Source organism: Podarcis vaucheri, assembly GCF_965113315.1.
Source record: "Podarcis vaucheri genome assembly, chromosome: 6".
In the NCBI taxonomy this organism is placed as follows: domain Eukaryota; kingdom Metazoa; phylum Chordata; class Lepidosauria; order Squamata; family Lacertidae; genus Podarcis; species Podarcis vaucheri.
The window spans coordinates 72,932,311-72,950,815 of NC_138764.1; the positions used below are offsets into that span (position 1 = coordinate 72,932,311).

Below are 18,505 nucleotides of genomic sequence, written 5' to 3' on the forward strand. Positions count from 1 at the left end.
GAAGACTGGGGTCATTTCAATTCATTTAGAAAATTGGCAAGGCTTACACAAATGTATTCATAAGAATGTGTGACGATAGAAGGATAAGCGATTTAAGAAAAATAGAGTTTCACCCAAGTTGTCAATAACAAATGTAAATATCAAAGGGTACTTAGCAAAGTCACAGGAAAGACAACACACACAGAACTGGTCTGAACCATTTTATTGTGCCAGGATAAGAGCAAAGAAAAATGATCATTCTTGCGCTGCCAACACATTATTCATGGTATGTCTAGAGACCATCTTATAATTCATTAAAAAAATACACACCTTTGATAGAGAAATTTTGTAGTTAATTATGAACAGTAAAACCTACAATATAGCTTCACAAAAACATAGTTGCAACAGCCCAAGAAAAACTGCTTAGCAGTTTATTTGCATAACATGTAGCTTACAGAGATCGCTAGTCCCTATAACTAGGTTCCAGAGAGCATTTCTGAAAACCTTTAGGTTGATAGCCTATGTTGCTTCCTTCACCTGTTAACCCTTGTATTGTATTTCATTGCTCTGTTCTTAGCAGTCACCACAGGAACCAAATTCTTTACTCTATGTAAAGTTATAAGTTATAAAAGACAGATATATAAAAAATTCACAAAATTTGTTCCCATTTTTTAAATCTTTGCTAACATGCTTGGAACGATTGCAAGTGCCCTCCCCCAATAATTTTGTTTAAAGTTTCTTTTCCTGTTCCACTCATTAAAAAAGGTTTTCTGATACATCCTCCCATAGCCAGGCTTAATAAAAAGTAGCCATTGCCATTCCATTAGCAGAGGCTTCATTCTTCTAACTCCCAGAATGCATCCTGCATTCTACATATTCCGATGACTGTCCTACTGTGTCACAACTCTTGGCTTTTTACTTCATAAGAAAAAGAGACACATCACCATTTGAGAACTATGTGCCTAGTCAGTCTGGCTCCAAAACCTGATAACAATTAAGAGCTCAGGTGGACTTGGCTTTGAGTTTAAGTTTTGACAGAAGAAACACTGATAATTCAATCTGAAATTTCACTGTTTTCTTGTGTCTTGTCTGGTGATTCTTGTGGATTCATTCCAGTAGGTCCAAAGAACAAGGAGGAAGTCTAGGGAGAAAGTCTTCCATACTGGTATAGCTCAATAAGAAATTCTCCAACACCAATAAAGTAAATACCTTGAGCTATACCAAAAAGAGGTGCAATGACCAGGGCTCGGCAACCAGCCCCTTTAAGGAAGGCTAAAGGACCCTCCTTCATCCAAAGTTTCCTGAAAGAGAGAAAACAATACCAAATATATACTTGGCTACTAAATTCTGCACGTATCATTTCACAACTCCTGTGTCCAGATCTGAACATTCACTCAAAAATCTCCATGTGTTCTCCTGCCAAAACCTGATTCCCTCCTGCGGCTGTAATTCATCTCTCACCCTATAAAATGAAGTCTTAAAAGAGAAAGGAACACACCAGAAATTGGCATGATTCCTACAAGTTTATGGCCAATTCAAAGGGTATAGCTTCCATATGGAAGCTACTGAAAAGCATTTCTGTATGGTTATACTTCAAGCAATGGTTGTGATATTTGACAGCTGGTTCTTCAGCACATATTCTAGGATAAATCATGTTGGAAGTAGCTTCCAAATGTTATAGCCATGTGCTTAGGGTCAATCAGTTACTCCTACTTTTATCAGATTCACAGCTGCCTTCTGACTGCAGAGGTTACAGTGGCAAATTAGGGGAAACTGCCTTCACATGTCTGAAGATCAGCTTAAAAGGTCTAGTGTGAATGCACGTAATACTTTTCATTTCTTCTCAAACAGGAAACCTCCTCCACATTTAACATACTGTTTAACATTATAAACATTTGCTTACACTCTGGCTGAACAGTCAGTTATTCACAGTGCTTTTATTATTTACCGTGCACAATCAATAATTCCATTATAACTCTCTTCGTTTCTTCCCTTGCCCATTGACTGAAGACGAGTTTTTATTACTGCAAAATAAAAATATTGTTTGCCAGGTTAGAAGACTAATGCAGGCAAGCCTGACAACATTATGACTACAGCATATTAAAATTCATTCTTTTCTAAATTTATCAAAGCACTGTGATATTCTGAAGACAAAAAACTTCCCTACACATAAAGCCCTAACAGATGGAAGGGTAGCTTCCAGAGATTCACAAGGAAATCCACTTTTCCCAGTATTTCTCTATAACTACTGTATGGAGAAGCATGAAATACATGAAATACATGAAACACAGAAACACAAAAGAGATGAGATATAAATATTCTCTTACCATCACAGGGATTGACAGACACAGCTGCCACTGAACCGGCCATGCAACCAGCAAGAAAAGAACGAAAGAAAGGGGCTTTCTCTTCCAGGGAATTGTGTCCTGCTCTGTTCAGATGGGCAAACAGCGGGAAATAGATGACCGAGAACGGGACATCCCTAGAACACAAGAGTTATTGCATTTTTATAAAGCCACATATTGTAAAAACTGGGCCGGGAATGGGAAGGACAAGATGTTCCATCCTTACCTCAGCAAAGTGGCTCCAAGACCCTTGTAGAGTCCTTTAATGCCCTGGGTATGCAGAAGCTCGACTGCTATCTGTGTGGCAGATATCCTCCTTGGAAAGGCAATTGGTCCTACATTGTATGCTCTGGCTAGAACAGGGCTGACAGCTAGAAGCTTGCACCCAGGAGATGAACAAGGAACTCTGCTCACAAGCTGCTGAGATGCTGAAAGAACAATTAAAAATATGTCAGGCTCATTGGTCTCCTGAAATTTATGATTTCACCCTAAATATATACAAGTCTGAGATGCATTCTAAATCTGATTACCTGAAGGTCTGATCCCTGGAAATCTCTTCAACTCCTGTAACTCCTATAAGCAGCTCTGTGATAGTGAAACATAAGCACTATTTGGACATTCTAAGGGCTTATCCACTCTTACCTTTCCTCCACATTTTCCAGGTGGCCTGTGCTTTAAAGCTCTGTATCCAAGTACAGTCAAACCTCGGTTCTTGAATGTAATCCATTCTGGAAGCCTGTTCGGCTTCCGAAATGTTTAACAACCAAGGTGCGGCTTCTGATTGGTTGCAGGAGCTTCCTGCAATCAAGCGGAAGCAGTGTCGGATGTTCGGTTTCCGAAAAATGTTGGAAAACTGGAGCATTTACTTTCAGGTTTTCAGCTTTCGGGAGCCAAAACGTTCCAAAACGGAGGCGTTTGGGAGCCAAGGTTTGAGTGCACTTTCTTTTCTGCTCTGGAGCCTTCACCGTGAAAACCTGCTCTTTACTGCTGAATAGAAGCTAACGACAATCTGTTGAGAACCTAAATTGCCATTCATTGAGCTTCAGCTTTAAATAGTGGGTTTTTGAGGAAAAGTTCAGGGGTGGGGGGAAGCACTTGGACACAGAGCTTTGAAGTGCAGACCTGTGCCTGGAAAGCATGGGGCAAAAGATAAGTGTTGATACAACCACATGGAATAGGCCATGCCTATTGGCCTTGCCATCTATGAGCTGAGGGAAGGTCTGAAGAAGGGAGTCTGTTATATGCACATAGGTTCCCCCTGCAATCTGAAATCCTGATTGCACAGCAGGGAGCTCTAGCTTATGTGCTGACTTCTGGTGCCTTGCCTTGCTCTTTAACAGTGTTCCATATTTCTGGGTCATAAATTGCCTACGTAAGACTTTGCTCCTACACAGATAACACAGTACTGATACTCATTTTTTCACTTATCTGGCTCAATAACCTAGAAGCATTACTGAGTTCTGGAACTGATTAAAGCACTGTTGTGCCTTAGATTACCATTTCTTGTCAATTAGGCAATACATTCAAATGATCCCTTATGGTACATAACTTTCTGCAGCCCCATCCATAGCAGGATGAGATAAAATACCAGACACTTACTCATGCTGCACACACACCATGGGTAGGGACAATATTATTCCCAATCCCAGTTCTTGTTTTACAAGCCACCAAGTTACTACTGACCTAGCTTATGACAGCCAAAACTAATGGTAATTGAAACCTACGCCAAACTGAACATCTCTTGTTCAACAGTTCATGTTAGTTTGTACATAACACCAAGCCAAATCATGGTGTGTGCATATGTACTCAGTACTTGCAGCAAAAACTGCAGCTACTTAACTCCTCCCCTGGGTCTTGCTTAGTTTGGCTTAGTGTTATGTCTCAACATGGAGTTGTACCTTGTCTCCTGTTACAGACTACAAGTCCAGGTTCACAAGTAATGCTAAGCCAAACCATAGCTTAGCCTCAGGTAGCCTAGCAGTAGTAGGACTTGGGGAAGAGTGAAGTGACCATGATTGTTACCATGAGTACTTGCACACTCACATGTTGATAGTTAGATAGTTTGGCTTAGTGTTATGGTGTGAACTGGACTATTGTATGAAATGGCATTTCCGAGCACTTTGGCACTCGGCATGGTGTCCTGTTGTGCCAGAAGCGGTTTAGTCATGCTGGCCACATGACTCAGAAAGCTGTCCAATGACAAACACCAGCTTCCTCAGCCTGAAAGTGGAGATGAGCACTGCACCCCATAGTCAAATTTGACTGGACTTAACCATCCAGGGGTCCATTACTTTAGCTTTGTGTGATCATCCAAGAACCTGTTCTCAGAGATGATAGGCAAAAACTGTTACCTAGTCGCCCTGCATCTTGAAGTTGGATTTTCAGCATCTCCATTGGAGTGGTGATAATAACTTGGCAGGTTCCAGCACCACAACCGGCCAGCATCTCCTTGAATAAAGAAAGGGCTACCCTGTAATAAAAACAGTATTTATTAAATGTATTCTTTATACTAAAAATATTATTTTAAACACTAAAGTATACAAGCATGCAATATCCAAGAAAAGGAAAAGGCTGTATAAAGGAAATACATAGTTTATCTTCAGACTAGCAAGGGGCTTTGAGAATCAAACCCACTGAAAATGACACATTAGCTTCTTGCAGTCAATATCCCATCAGGACATAGGATTATAATATTTATGTTTACAATCAAAGTCACAAGATTTTGTCAGTCCATATAGAGTTACATATTGGAATGTCAATGCTCTGTGTTAGATCTTCCCTCCCTTTCCCTGCCCATCCTGCAGCAAGTTACTGAAATCATGAAGTTTTGCAAAGATGTACTTAATACATACATATTATCCTCCTTGCAATATCTGGATTTTCACAAAGTTCAGCAAAAGAACTTGGGAGGTAGCAATGATCAAGAAAATGAAGGAGTGGCTTGGGATAGAAATGCACAAATGATTGTGCATTGCAGAAGTCATGAGAACGAGCTAGATTATGTGCATCACAAAGATGACCTGTTCTTCCAGCCCATTGGCCCTTCAAAGTAGTCCATCCAGCGCACAGTAAGTTTTGCTTTCTGTTTTCAATAATTACTTGTCTTCTGGTCATTCAGAAGATTCGTAATATTGCATGCCTTGCTATCAACATATTATTGTTCATTCTGCTCTCAAGGGTGATCAAAAAACTATTTAATGAGCTTTGCACAATTTGTCACATTCACGTAATGGAGTCCACAATGAACACAGACTTAACTTATGTACGGTACAAATGAGACAGCTCTAGTATCTCAAGTTAACATACCCATCCTTGGCAAGAAGGTGCCTAAAATAGTCATTAGCAGCCAGTTTGATAGCCTTCTCGGGTGTTACAAGGGTCAGATTCACTGCTGCACCTAAAAATAAATTAAGCTTAATTGAAATTAGGAGATTTTCTTTGTTTTAAAATATATTTTGATTATAGGTATCCCACATCGTTTATTGTGGCAGGGACTCAGATTCCAGTTTTCAAAGTTATTGGAAATAGCCCAGAAACTACTACTGGAGTTATACAGTCATTTACAAAACTCTAATCTTAAAAGCAATAGCAGATTGTGGCAGAAGGAGAACAAATGGAAATCCTGTTGTGTGAGCAGACTGCATCTCATTTTGCGCATCTTTGTTTCAAATGTCTGAGCACAGCTCTATGAATGTTTACTTAAAAGTAAGCTCCAGAAACAATGCAGCCAACTCACTAGTAAATACACTGAGATCTCCAGTTCTGACCTTTCAAGATGAGTCCCTAATCATAATGGATGAGACCCCAATGAATAAGTCCCCAATTATCATGAAGCAGTATAACTGTGTTAGTTACAGCCATTACAAAAACAAGGAAAAGACTTACCTCTGTACATTCCAAAATAGCCTTCTGAACGCAGGGTTTTCATTAGACAATCCAACCTGATCAAGACACAACACTATAGTCAGAGATTACCTGTCGCTAAGATACTCTTGTCATATTTGATATTAGAGCTTAGCAGCAGTGACCAATGTAATATATACTACAAAAATATATCATATCAAGCCTTAATAATATGTATTTTACGAAGAAAAATGAAATAATACCTCATTATAGCTACTTAAATACAACATATTATTTATAACCTTTATTGTTCTCTAGTATCCAAAATGAGGCTACAGTAATTTTTCCATTTTCTATTTACCTTATTTCATTCACCGGTACATTATTCTTTATTTTATACATGCAGATAAAGACCCATACTTGATGGAATCATTCCATTAATAACTGTGGATTTGTACTTTCCCAACACCTACATCTATCCGTAGGTACTTGCAAATGGTGAAAGAGGTGCTCAAATATTAAGTCAATCTAGATGCAATACATTTCCAGTGATCACTTACATGCTTTTGTAGACTTGCTGTCCACTTCTCTGATTCTGTAGCCTGGTTTTAACCAGGTCAATTGGAAATATACAAGTAACGCCAATGATCCCTGCAGCTCCTCCATTAATAAGTTTAGCGGGCAAACTGAACAAGAGAAAACAGAATTCCATTGTATGCAATTGAATCAAGAATTTCCAGAACTAGGGGCTGGAGAAGAGTTATGCTGTATATTTATTTCATTTATATCAAATTCAGCTCTGTGATGCACCAAATTCTGACTTCCTTGAGATTGGTCACAGACTATGTGTTGCTTTCAGCATTGCTACAATAAAGCTTTTAGAGCACTTCATATGCAACAATGGTACACATCTGTGACATACATGAAAAAACACAGGATTGTAGCCAAGGCTGCTGTTCCACTCACACAATGGAACTTCCTTCTCTTCTCCTTTCCCCTGCAGTCCCCTCACCCTCAAAATCTGTTCCAGAGTCTTGGGGACCTTTTACAATGTATTTTTTGGACTGTACAGGGAGAAGTCCAGTTGTACAAACAGAAGTCCACTCATGCAGTGTTGGATACAGTCCATAACATGCAGTGTTTCTGAGTATGTGTTTAATGTATCTACATCCCTCAAAGAGCTTCTTATGTGCTCGGTATAAGCACATCATACCGAGACTCTTGCATGTTAGGGCTGCATCATATGTACAGCCTTGCATTACATTTATGACTCTCTGCCACAACAATCTCTCTTTTCTTGTCTCCCTTACTCTATTCCATGTCAAATCAGACTGGTTCCTTTGGGTCTCTCATTCCACCTAGTCTAGAGAGACAAGAGAGACTATTTATGGAATGAAGAGAGCTGCCCTGCTACATTTCAGACCACATGAAGTTATTCTTCAGGAGTATATATACTTCTAGCTATTATGAGGTATGTAAGAATAACCATCATAACTGCTCTTAAATACATCTTTGTTGCAATTTAATCTCAAATATTTTTAAAAACAGGTCTTTGAAATTTGTTATAAAACTATTGATCAAAGAAAGAAAGAAAGAAAGTTATTTGTATCCCGCCCTCCCCTGCTGGAGCTGGGCTCAGAGCAGCTAAAATCATATAAAACACAATATACATAAACAAACAATCAATCGATTAAAATGCATCCCAAAATTAATTCAAATAAAATTAAAATTAGACTGGACAAATGGCCATCCTCAAATTAAATAAAATAAAAAACCAAACATTTTACATACTTCATTTTGCAGCATTTGTTGTCATGTTCATTCTGTAAATCAATTGCACTGTTTCTCCAATGCCTGTTTCGAGGCTCACTATATTTCTAAAATCTTGGGAAGGACACATACCTAATCTGTTTCTCAGCCATCTTCTTTGGGATTACAAAGGAAAAAGTGCTCCAAGATCTTTTGGGTCAGTAAGTAATACAAGCTGCCGATGGTGAGAAGTTGGTTCCTCAAGGAGACAATTCTGTCTAATATCTGCAGAGTGAATTGAAGCTTTAAAATCCATCAGTGGTCCTATAAATAATCCAAAGTTATCTCATTGGCTGTTTCACCATACAGGCATTTCAAACAGCTCACAGCATCTCAAATTCAGTATGACAAATCAGAATACCCTCTAACCACTACTGTTACACCAAGTGTCATCATCCGTTATTAATACCTAGGTGATTAATTTATACTATAAGAGATGCAACTGAAATATATTATATTGATGTAGGAATGACTGAGGAACTGTGACATTATAGGGAAGATGGTATCTTTAGTGACATAGGGTTGAGGGTGAGAAGTCATGCACAAAACAATTTAAAATCATAATGTACTATTAGCACAAATGAAAAAATAGTAACTTAGGCTGCAATCCAAAAACACTTACTAGGGAGGAAGTGCTACTAAACTCAATGGGAGTAAAGCAAATTTTGTATAAACATACACAGGATTGCATTGCATGACTTCAAGGAATGGGCATATCTGTGAAGAGGAAGAAAATACTAATAATATTTCCTAGGGCAATTATGGAAAGTACCCCTGGAAGGCCATGCTGAAATGTGTCAGAGAAATGCCATTATCACATGGGCAGCCAGGTTAGTAGTTGGGGTTCCCCATTCCCATGATGAGACAACACACCAGTGCTTCCACGGAAGACCATGCTAAAATGTGTCAGAGCAATGCCACTATCACATGGGCAGCCAAGTTAGTAATTGGGATTCCCGGTGCCCACCGGGGGTGTCATGCAATAAAGAGCAAATGACCAAGAAGCAATGACCAGCCTGGAGGTAGAGTTCCCATTACTAACATCAGAGAAGAGTACATTGCACAAAAAGTGAGCTATTATTAGCCTACAATCTGATCATCTGATACGCATAGTCTGTAAAGCCCACAGGGAAATTTCAGTTGCAGCATTAAAGTGTCTCCAGTTTTAAAAAAAGGCTCTTTAATTTTGTACAACAGCAAAGAACTAGAGCGACAGTTTTGATTTATCCTCTCCCGTGACTGCTCAAGGCAGTTGTAATTATATAATTGCTCTTGCCTAAGAAAAACAATAAAAAGTGATCTCTGTTTTGCTCATTCCATATTTCTTTTGTCAATTCTTCTTGTACCAATTTCCCACAATGGTGCAATTTAGCAAAGCAATACTAAAAACACACGCATCACAAATAAATAAATAAAACTCATAGCAAAATATTATTTAAAATGCAATTATTTGGATATGTGAGATCCTGAAACCTGCTGATTCCACTGCTCCTGAAACTCTTTCTCAACTTCCAAGAGAGGTAAGATATGAAATTCACTCTCTCTGTCTGTGCAGTGTGCTTTTAGCTCAGGGGTGGGAACCTTCAGGCTTGCAGGACCTTTTTAAAAAAATAAAATAAAATCTGAAGTCCACCAACTGGAGCCAGTTGCAAAATAGTAGTGGTTGGAGGGTGAAAGCAGAAACAACATACCAGTACCACATGAGCAGGGTGGGGAATCTTAGGCACAGGGGCTGAATGCAACCCCTCAGGCTTCTTTACCTAGCCCCTAAAATTCTCCCTTGGCCACCCCCCCTCAGTGGCCCTGCATCTCCCCTGGAGCGCTGTTGCCTGGCTGGAATATGTCCTTGAACTCCAATAAAGACTCTTGCTTCTCTGGATGGAGGGAGGGTTTGAGACCCATCGGCTATCTTCACCTGGTTTATCTTAACTATTTCAGTACTATTTCTGGGTTAGCGGAGTCTGTAACCTGAAGCGTATGTAACCCGAGGTACCACTGTACTGGCTCTCTCAACCTGCATCCTACAAAACGCTCCTGGTAATTCTAGTCCATATACGCTGCATGCCGTTCTAGGATTACAGCCTTTTTCTGGCAGGTCTCCTGGGCCTTTTAACAGCTCTATGCCCTGGCAACAGTTATACACATAAAGCACTCTCCATCATTAAACCGTCATGACAGGCTGCATTTGTCACGTTTCTGTATCCTTTTCTTTTTGACAAAAGTTGATACTTTCTACATCCTCCAGGCTTTTCCATGCTTTTTAAATCTGGATTTAAAGGGGAGGCATTTGAATTGCAGTCATATACTCACTCACTTTGGAGTAAGTCCCACAGTAGGGTCTTAAGTAATTTCGTTGTCCCCGAAGGGGGCAATGACAATAAATATATTATTACTATTATTAATTGTGCTCAACTGTTCTGCTTTTATTGTTTTACTAATCCACCTGGTTTTATGCAAGCCATTCTAGGAACATCAAATAACTAAAGGCTCAAGTACAGGCATGCAGGGGAAAGCAATGGCAGGATGTTTGTGTTGTCAAGTTTAATATTATTTGCAAAAACTAAAAGTGGTACCAGCCCCACTACCCTTTTGTGGTTGATTCCTCCTATTTTCCCAAGCAGAGGAGGTGAGGTTGGGTGGGGAGAGGTCTGCACAGAACGTACATGGGGTGGGGCAGGGCTAGTGGTTTTGTTGCTTCTCCCCACTTTTCTCATCCCCTGGCGGTGGGTAGGTAAGAGTGCCATTTCACAAACACCATGCCTCTGATGGACTATACCCCACAAAAACTTAAGCTATAATGAATGAGGTGGTTTTAAGGAGCCACCCCTTCCTTATTTTTGCTGCCAACGGACTTAGAACAGCTCACCCTCTTGGAAATTATGTGGGTGGCTATCACCCTCTCGCTGACAAACAGATAACAGGCTTCAAGAAAGGGCGCCATAATCCCCCCCCCCTTTTCACAGCTGCACAGCAGACATAAAAATTGTGTTTAGTGCAGCTTTATCAATGCAGCATGAGGAACATCTGTTTTCCCACCTGTCAGCCAGCAGTTCAGCGAGACACAGGAGCTCTAGAAAAGGGCATTTTAACACAAATACACGTACCCATATCCAGTGCCGGATTTACGTATAAGCTAAACAAGCTATAGCTTAGGGCCACACTTTCTTGGCCAACCCCCCCCAAAAAAAAATTAAAGAAAAAACAAAACTTGGATGTACATTTCAAAAATATAAGATAAAAAATAACTAAAATAGATGAGTCTTTGTAAACTGGATATCTAAAGGAACTTTTGTTATTTCCAAATGCCAATGTGTTTGCATTTTGCTATGAATAAAAATCATTTTAAGTTAGAGCTTAATAATTATTTCACTATTAATATACTTCTTAATTGTTTTTCAGTTCAACAATTCCTTCGATAAAATATATATTTTGTTATGAGCAATTGGTCCATAAATTACCGTACTGTTTAGCAGATATTCAACACAAAAAACTGTGACAATTTGTTGTTGAGAAAGGACAGCTGGACATATAAAGGGCCCCATTACCTTCAGGAGCTTAGGACCTCATCAAGCCTAAACTCGGTCCTGCCCATATCCCTGCCCCTCAGTACCATTTATCTCAAGGAGCCACCCTTGGCCATGAATATTCTTAGCTCTTATATGTCATGCCAAGGAGGGATCGGTATTTGAAATCAAATGGCAACGGAGCGGTGACCAGGCAACACGAGCTGTCCCTCCCCTCGGGTCAACTGACGGCCAACGGCTCTCGGTTTCAAATTCTACGCATTTACTCACCCAGCCGCCGCTCCATTGACAGGCAGGTAGGAAAGAACAGCCGCTGCCGCTGCCGCTGCCGCTGCCGCCGCCGCCGCCGCTCAGCCGGCTGTGCGTCTCCCGCCTCTACAGAAGGCGCGCTGCGATTGGCCAGAGCTGCCGCAACCCACCCAATGGTAGGAAGAGGCTGGGCTCGCTCGCTTCCCCCAGCCCCGCTCAGTCGCCGTCAGTAAAGGCGCGCTGCTCAAAATACTCTATGGGTCACATTGGCAGCCCGTTCACCGTTAATCTCCTTCCTTTCAGCGCTCCACTCATTCCTTCTGAACTCGCAGCTCCGCTCTTCCAGGTCCTCAGCCTGGAGTATATTTTAAAGGCGCAGCTTGTGTGTGTTTTGATTGGTGAGCAATCAATCAAAAGCTTCATTCTGCACGTGGCTGGCAACAAGGCTAGCTGCCATGATCTCGGAACCAACAGAGCCGTTTGAACGGGCTGCTACAAGTCCACATGAATTCCTGCTTTCTTGTGCACTCCTTTGTCCAATGTTGCTGCAACGTACCTGCCAATATTTTGGGAATAGTTTCTGCTGAAGGTATTGGATGGGTTACCGTAAAAATGTAAGATGAGAAGGCACCCCACTTGAGCCAGTGCAACGATGCAGGCAAGAATTTATATATCGGGTATAAAGGTAAAGGGACCCCTGACCATTAGGTCCAGTCGTGGCTGACTCTGGGGTTGCAGCGCTCATCTCGCTTTACTGGCCAAAAGAGCCGGCATACAGCTTCTGGGTCATGTGGCCAGCATGACTAAGCCGCTTCTGGCAAACCAGAGCAGCGCATGGAAACATTGTTTACCTTCCCGCCGGAGCGGTACCTATTTATCTACTTGCATTTGACGTGCATTCGAATTGCTAGGTTGGCAGGAGATATCTGGTATAGGGTAGTATATAAATTCAATTCAGTTCAATAAATAAATAAATAAATAAGAGTTTCATGGATGGCGCTTAAAGCAAGATTTATGTGTGTGTCTTTTGGGGGTCGGTGTAGCTCTGCTTTTTTTCCACCTTGTCAGCCTACATCTAGGATAAAAGAAAAGGGCTACTTTTCAGATAAATAGTTATGTTACATCTCTGTTTAGAACATGTGAGGGGAACTTTTGGCCTTCCTGATTTTGCTGAACCACACCTCCCGTCACCCTCAGCCCTTGGCCATGCTTGCTGAGACTGATGAGAGGTGTGGTTTTGCAACATCTGGAGAGTCGAAGGTTCCTCAAACCTGCTTTAAAACCACTGATGCCTGCCTGCTGTATCTTGGCAGCAGAGAAAGCTATAGGGCTCTTCAGGAGAAGTAATGTGAAACTTCTCAGGAACTTGGTTTGCGGGGCAGGCAGTTGCTCATCTCAGCACAAGCCCAGATACCTCAGTGCAAGACCAGCTTCAGTTCAGCGTTATTTGATACTCTGTACTGCCTAAGGGAGAAATGAGAAAGGGATGGCTTACATATAATGTTCCATTTTTCCCTGGCTTTCTCCCCTTTCCTCAGCCTCTATTGGGGCTCTTGTACCTTTAGCAGCAGTGCAAAAAGGAACATCGTTTTCAATTATTGTGTATGCCTCTATTCCAGGAAAATCTGCAGATGGTCTATCAATAAAATTGTGTCAAAAGTGTTCTCCCCACCACCCCCTTGAAAACTTGCTGTGGTTGTGTGCAAGTTTATTCCTACTGCTCAATTACTCTTACTGGCTGCAGTTTGGTACACTGGTGCATAAGCCTTGAATGCTGCTAAGGTCAATGAGAGAAAAAGCATGCATGATAAAATCCATAGTTTGCACCAGATGTGGGGAAAGTTTTTCAGACCAAAGGCCACATTTCTTTTTGGGCAGCCTTTTGGGGGCCACATGCCAGTGGTGGGCAGGGCCCCAGGTAAAAGTGGGTGGTGCAACAAAGATAAATGCTACCTTTGCACAGTAGTTCAGTTTTAAACACACATATCTGCTCCATCTTCCATCCAGGCAAGCAAGAGGCATTATCAGTGTTCAGCAATACATTCCAGCCATTCCGGGACAGGTAAGGTTAGTGAAAGGTGTGGCTGGGGGGAGAGAGGGTGTTGCTGAGAAGCAGGTTACAAGGGGAAGAGTTCAGAGGACCAAATGGAGATTCCTCACCCTTTGTTTATGCCTTCTTTTTTGCAGCTTGCTGGAGCTGATGGGAGTTGTTTAGCGAGGTTCCTCACACCTGATTTAAACACTGTAAGAGCTTGGAAATACCCTGTTTCCCCGAAAATAAGACATTGTCTTATATTAGTTTTTGCTCCCAAAGATGCGCTAGGTCTTATTTTCAGGGGATATCTTATTTTTCCATGAAGAAGAATACGGTACACATTTATTGTCTAATTGTGAGTCAGCCAGACTCCGTCAGGGTAGAGCTAGTAGCAGGTGGCAGCTTGTCATGGCGGTGGCGCTGTCTCTCTGATTTATAGAGACCTTGCACTGCCTGAACAGCTCTGGCTGTGCTGCGGCCAATCAGTGAGCTCTGCAGCGGCGCCCACCGCCATGGTCCAGAGGAGTCAGATGCCTTATGGTAGCTTCGGGGGCCTTATATTCTGGGGAGGCCTTATGTTCGGGGGGAGGCCTTATTATCAGAGAGGTCTTATTTTCGGGAGATGCCTTATATTACAGCGAGAGGCAAAACTGGAAGTAGGTCTTATTTTGGGGGGATGTCTTACTTTCAGGGAAACAGGCATCTCTTCTTGATATCTGCTCTTGAGGCTCATACTAGCTGATCTGATACAGTTTTGAACTACATCTCTCACAGCCAAGCCTCTTAATTCACAGGTAAGGAACACACATACATACTTTTAATTCAGGTGGGATCCTCCACCTACCTCGTCTGTCTAGTCATTCCAATCCAGCCCATCCTCTCCTTCTCCACCAGTGGAGGCTGGTATGACTGTCCAACGAAAATGGAGCACTTTAGGTTGCAATCCTATACCCACTTACATGAGAGTAGGTTCCACTGCACTCAATGGGACTTACTTACGAATAAGCATATATAAGACTGCAATATTAAACAGGCAAAAAACCACCAGCAGCCATTTTGACACCTATATAAATATGTACCACAGCTCTCTCAAACTGTTTTCCTTGCATTTTCCTTGCTCTGCAAGTGCCCTTTCCATGGTATATTTGTAATATCATATACCACAACATACCAGTCATCTGAAAAAGGACTTTGTAAGAAACAAGAGGCAGCTAGCTTGGCTTCCTGAAGAACTCGTTCCATGATATGTGTTTTTTGGGGAAAACCTTCCCTAATTGATACTAAGAAAATGGGTAGTCAGTGAAGCAAAACTACACAGTCATTTAAGTCTGCAGCACGAAGATAAAAGCAGTAACCCTCCACCACAGCCAATACTGCATTACAAGAAAGAGCCACAGGTTGTCTATGTATTTTGGATTTGCAGCAGAGCAACCAAATATTGAAATGGCAAATGAGAGTAAAAGCACAATCCTATGCACGTCTACTTGGATATGCTATTAAGTTCATTGGGGCTTTATGCAGAACTACAGCTTGAATGAGGTGTAATGCACAGGATCAAAACATGCCATGCCCATCATTCACATGGCTCAACATGCTACTAGTATATATCCTAGCACCAGTGCTTTTTTTCTGGGGGGGGAAAAAACATTTTGCGAATCTAAGTTTGGCCTCATTGAGGGGCAGTATTTCAATATGAGTAGGAAAATGAGAGTATCCCTAAACATTTTTTAAAGGAAAAAAAGCACTGCCTAGCACACATTCATTGCATTGTTAGTGCAAATGTTCTTTGGAGCCAAAGACTTTCCCCCTCCACATCCCAAACCAGTCTGTTTCACTCACAACATACCATCCGAGATATATCTGAGAAAGGAAGCTAATACAGTGGTATCTCGGGTTAAGTAATTCATTCCAGAGGTCCGTTCTTAACCTGAAACTGTTCTTAACCTGAAGCACCACTTTAGCTAATGGGGCCTCCCACTGCTCCCGCGCCGCCGGAGCCCGATTTCTGTTCTCATCCTGAAGCAAAGTTCTTAACCTGAAGCACTATTTCTGGCTTAGTGGAGTGTGTAACCTGAAGCGTATGTAACCCGAGGTACCACTGTACATGTAATGTGCATTAAAATGTTGGTCAGCAAAAAGAGACAACCACTACTTTCATTTCAGATTATTATTTTTATTAGATTTCTGCATCAACTTCAGTAGAGAAAGGCTGATAAAAAATGCATTCAGAAAGCAGGCCAAACTAGAACACGTTTCATTAACAGAACAAGGGCTAATAACATTCACAGCCAGAGGGAATGGCTAGATGGTGAACATATTTGCTTTCCCATGATAGGAACTTGATGCACTGATGCTGTCAGATATCAACCACGCTGCGAAGGAGGACTATGTTTATTTATATTTCTACTAACATTTGAAGAGTTAATGAAGTCTCTTATACAAACTTTAACACATAGGCTTTAAAAGGTGGAAATAAGAACAGTTTTGCACATCCATTTCACTAGAAACTGGGCACGTGTTTCCAGTGGGAGTATCAGCACAGGAGGCATGGCTACTTTGCAGCTCTGTGTCTTTAGGCCTTGCTTTGATCCCTGCAAGTTCCCAGGAGTGGCCAGGTGCTGCTCTTCAATAGACACTTCGACACACCACTTACCAAAGGTCCAAACTCAGTGTAAACAGTCATTCCCATGGCTAGTGAGGATGCCCATATTTACATTAGGCAGGAGGACAGAGCATCTATTAGATGCATAATGTACCCATGACTCCACAAGGGACAAAGGTTAGAAAAGCTTCCCCTCCAAGTAGGGACTTATTCAATGTATTTTAAAGGGCTCTCAAATTGTTCTTTCACCCTCCCTTGCTTAAAGCAGCACGGCGTCGCTTGGTGAGTCTGCAGAGTCCTAGTGCTGAGGTAGACCACATGTGCTGTGTTTGGTAGCTTGGGGAGTGTTGCTTGCTCAGCAGCAGTGATATCCTGAAGACATTTGGGAGAATCTGACCACACTAGCTCCAAGGTGTCCTCTATCTGCTGTCTGGTGTTCCTGCTGGATCCCTACATTTCTCACATTAATCCCTCCTAGGAAAGACACTGCACTCCTTATCAGAACTTGGAAATAGAAAGAGAATATTATCATGCTTCAGGCACAGAAGTAGCAGCACACTGAAAGGGGGAAATTCCCCACAGGAACCCAAGGTGGCACCTGCCTGCCACAGCAATGACCACCAATAAGCACAGCTCTCGTTCACTGTAAACATTATTGTAGGTCTACTAAATGTGAGGGAAAAGCTGTCTCATGATTCTTTGTGCTACTCTCATCAAGGCCTGGTATGGTCATCTGAGTGTGCCAACCTGCCAACTTGGTTGAAACAATGCCTGCAGCCTGGGCAATCGTTTGGAACCCATGTTTCCAAAAACAGACTGACAGCATGCTCCCTGATTGCATACCATTAGTAAACACCTTAGAAAAGTACAAAGGTTAAGAAAGTGATAGAACTAAATAATAATTCACCAGTATTTGCCGATATATCCTTCAGTATGCAATTGTAAATAATTTCTGACATGGTGAGGTGGGAAGGCTACAGCTGTGAACTTTTTAAAGGCACCAATAGACTTAATATATGCTGCTTTCTGGGACACACACACACACACAAAAATCCAGAAAAATAGGCACCAGGTGCTACTACATTTCTTCTGATCTAAAATTCCAAACTAATCATTTTATTATTTCTGGAAAGCAGCTGAGGATTGGTATAACAATTTCATGCATAGAAAGACATGCAGGGAAGTGAAAATTCACCAGAAAGCAGTAGAGTTCAAGTCTGACTTTGATTAAAAAGAAAGAAAAAGACAGGTCTACTTGCAGAACTGGCTCCCAGCCCTGTTTCCAAGAAGGCACTTAGAGGTTAAAAAAAAAAAAAAAGCAACCAAGCAACAACAGATGGTATTTGGGAAGCAAGACTGATTTCTCCAAGCTTGGCAACTCTGATGAAGTCGGTGATGAAAGAGACAAAAGCCAGAATGTCATTGCTGCTCTGAGGCCGAACAAGCAGTGCCCATTAATTCAAAATAATGGTGTGTGTGCATGTGTATATCCCTGCTGCTCTACTTTCACAGCACTGCCCAATCTGTCTGTGTGGATACCACATCCCCACCCTTGGCTTGCAACCCACAGCTCAGTTATCAGCACTATTCAGCAGACAAGGGTGAGGTCTGCACAGGACAGAGCCATTCCACAGAAATGACAAAAGTGGAGAAGTTGCCAGCTTGGAGTCTTTTCTGAACTGGTGCCATCCCACGACTTTGCTCTGGTATTCATAGTTTCCATTTAACAGAGGGAGTAGGTATAGTTCTCTCTGCCAATAAGGAATGTGACAGTCAGAATGAAGCAGAGTAGAACTCTTCCTTCAAGCTGCATTTAGGTTAATGGCTCACTTGTCTCATAAGTATAAAGCAGCTATGCAAATGAAAATAGGGCTCAGCTAAATGGGGCTTCCTGGGTTGACCCTGAAGCATAAAACCGGGGGGGGGGGCAAGGCATTTCAAAGAGTGGATGGTAGCTGACAAGGATCAGCACAAGTGTGAAAACACTGTAGAAAGTTGTATTACAGGGTCTGGGACAACACTCCTAGTTCCTGAAATGGGGTCCAAATGCAAAAGTTGTTCCTGAGTTGTCAGGAACAAAAGAAAGGAAAATGGAGGAGGCAGGGACAAAAGCAGAGCT

The 18,505-nt window shown here is 41.7% G+C and overlaps 1 protein-coding gene and 2 long non-coding RNA genes across 6 annotated transcripts; 2 read left to right on the top strand and 1 right to left on the bottom strand.

Moving 5' to 3' along the window:
• Positions 1 to 187: 187 nt before the first annotated feature.
• On the bottom strand, positions 188 to 11,744 carry LOC309534893 (mitochondrial glutamate carrier 1-like). Of its 4 annotated transcripts, none has more exons than XM_082227438.1 (10): positions 11,587 to 11,744; positions 8,070 to 8,240; positions 6,728 to 6,853; positions 6,210 to 6,265; positions 5,631 to 5,721; positions 4,676 to 4,794; positions 2,551 to 2,752; positions 2,307 to 2,461; positions 1,928 to 2,003; positions 188 to 1,280 (listed from the first exon to the last, which is right to left on the bottom strand). In XM_082227438.1, exons 2-10 carry the CDS (start codon positions 8,087 to 8,089, stop codon positions 1,121 to 1,123), a joined length of 1,005 nt encoding a protein of 334 aa, XP_082083564.1. In that variant the 5' UTR covers positions 8,090 to 8,240; positions 11,587 to 11,744; the 3' UTR covers positions 188 to 1,120. The 4 variants fall into 4 exon arrangements, with proteins under 4 accessions (XP_082083564.1, XP_082083566.1, XP_082083567.1 ...); XM_082227440.1 differs by having other exon boundaries at positions 8,070 to 8,201; positions 11,587 to 11,739; XM_082227441.1 differs by having other exon boundaries at positions 8,070 to 8,201; positions 11,522 to 11,739.
• Positions 11,745 to 11,854: 110 nt separating this feature from the next.
• On the top strand, positions 11,855 to 15,217 carry LOC309534906. Its single transcript, XR_014220915.1, has 3 exons — positions 11,855 to 12,338; positions 13,757 to 13,811; positions 13,937 to 15,217. It is a non-coding gene; the product is annotated as an uncharacterized lncRNA (long non-coding RNA).
• Positions 15,218 to 15,942: 725 nt separating this feature from the next.
• Positions 15,943 to 17,448, top strand: LOC309534904. Its single transcript, XR_014220913.1, has 2 exons — positions 15,943 to 17,295; positions 17,352 to 17,448. It is a non-coding gene; the product is annotated as an uncharacterized lncRNA (long non-coding RNA).
• Positions 17,449 to 18,505: the final 1,057 nt, after the last annotated feature.

Excerpts from the sequence above, each read along its gene's own strand:
- LOC309534893 (XM_082227438.1), bottom strand. The coding sequence starts at position 8,089 with ATGGCTGAGAAACAGATTAG. Across the intron at positions 4,795-5,630 it reads CACCTTCTTGCCAAGGATGG|GGTAGCCCTTTCTTTATTCA; the intron begins GTATGTTAACTT and ends TTTTTATTACAG. Across the intron at positions 2,462-2,550 it reads CTTGGAGCCACTTTGCTGAG|GGATGTCCCGTTCTCGGTCA; the intron begins GTAAGGATGGAA and ends CTTGTGTTCTAG.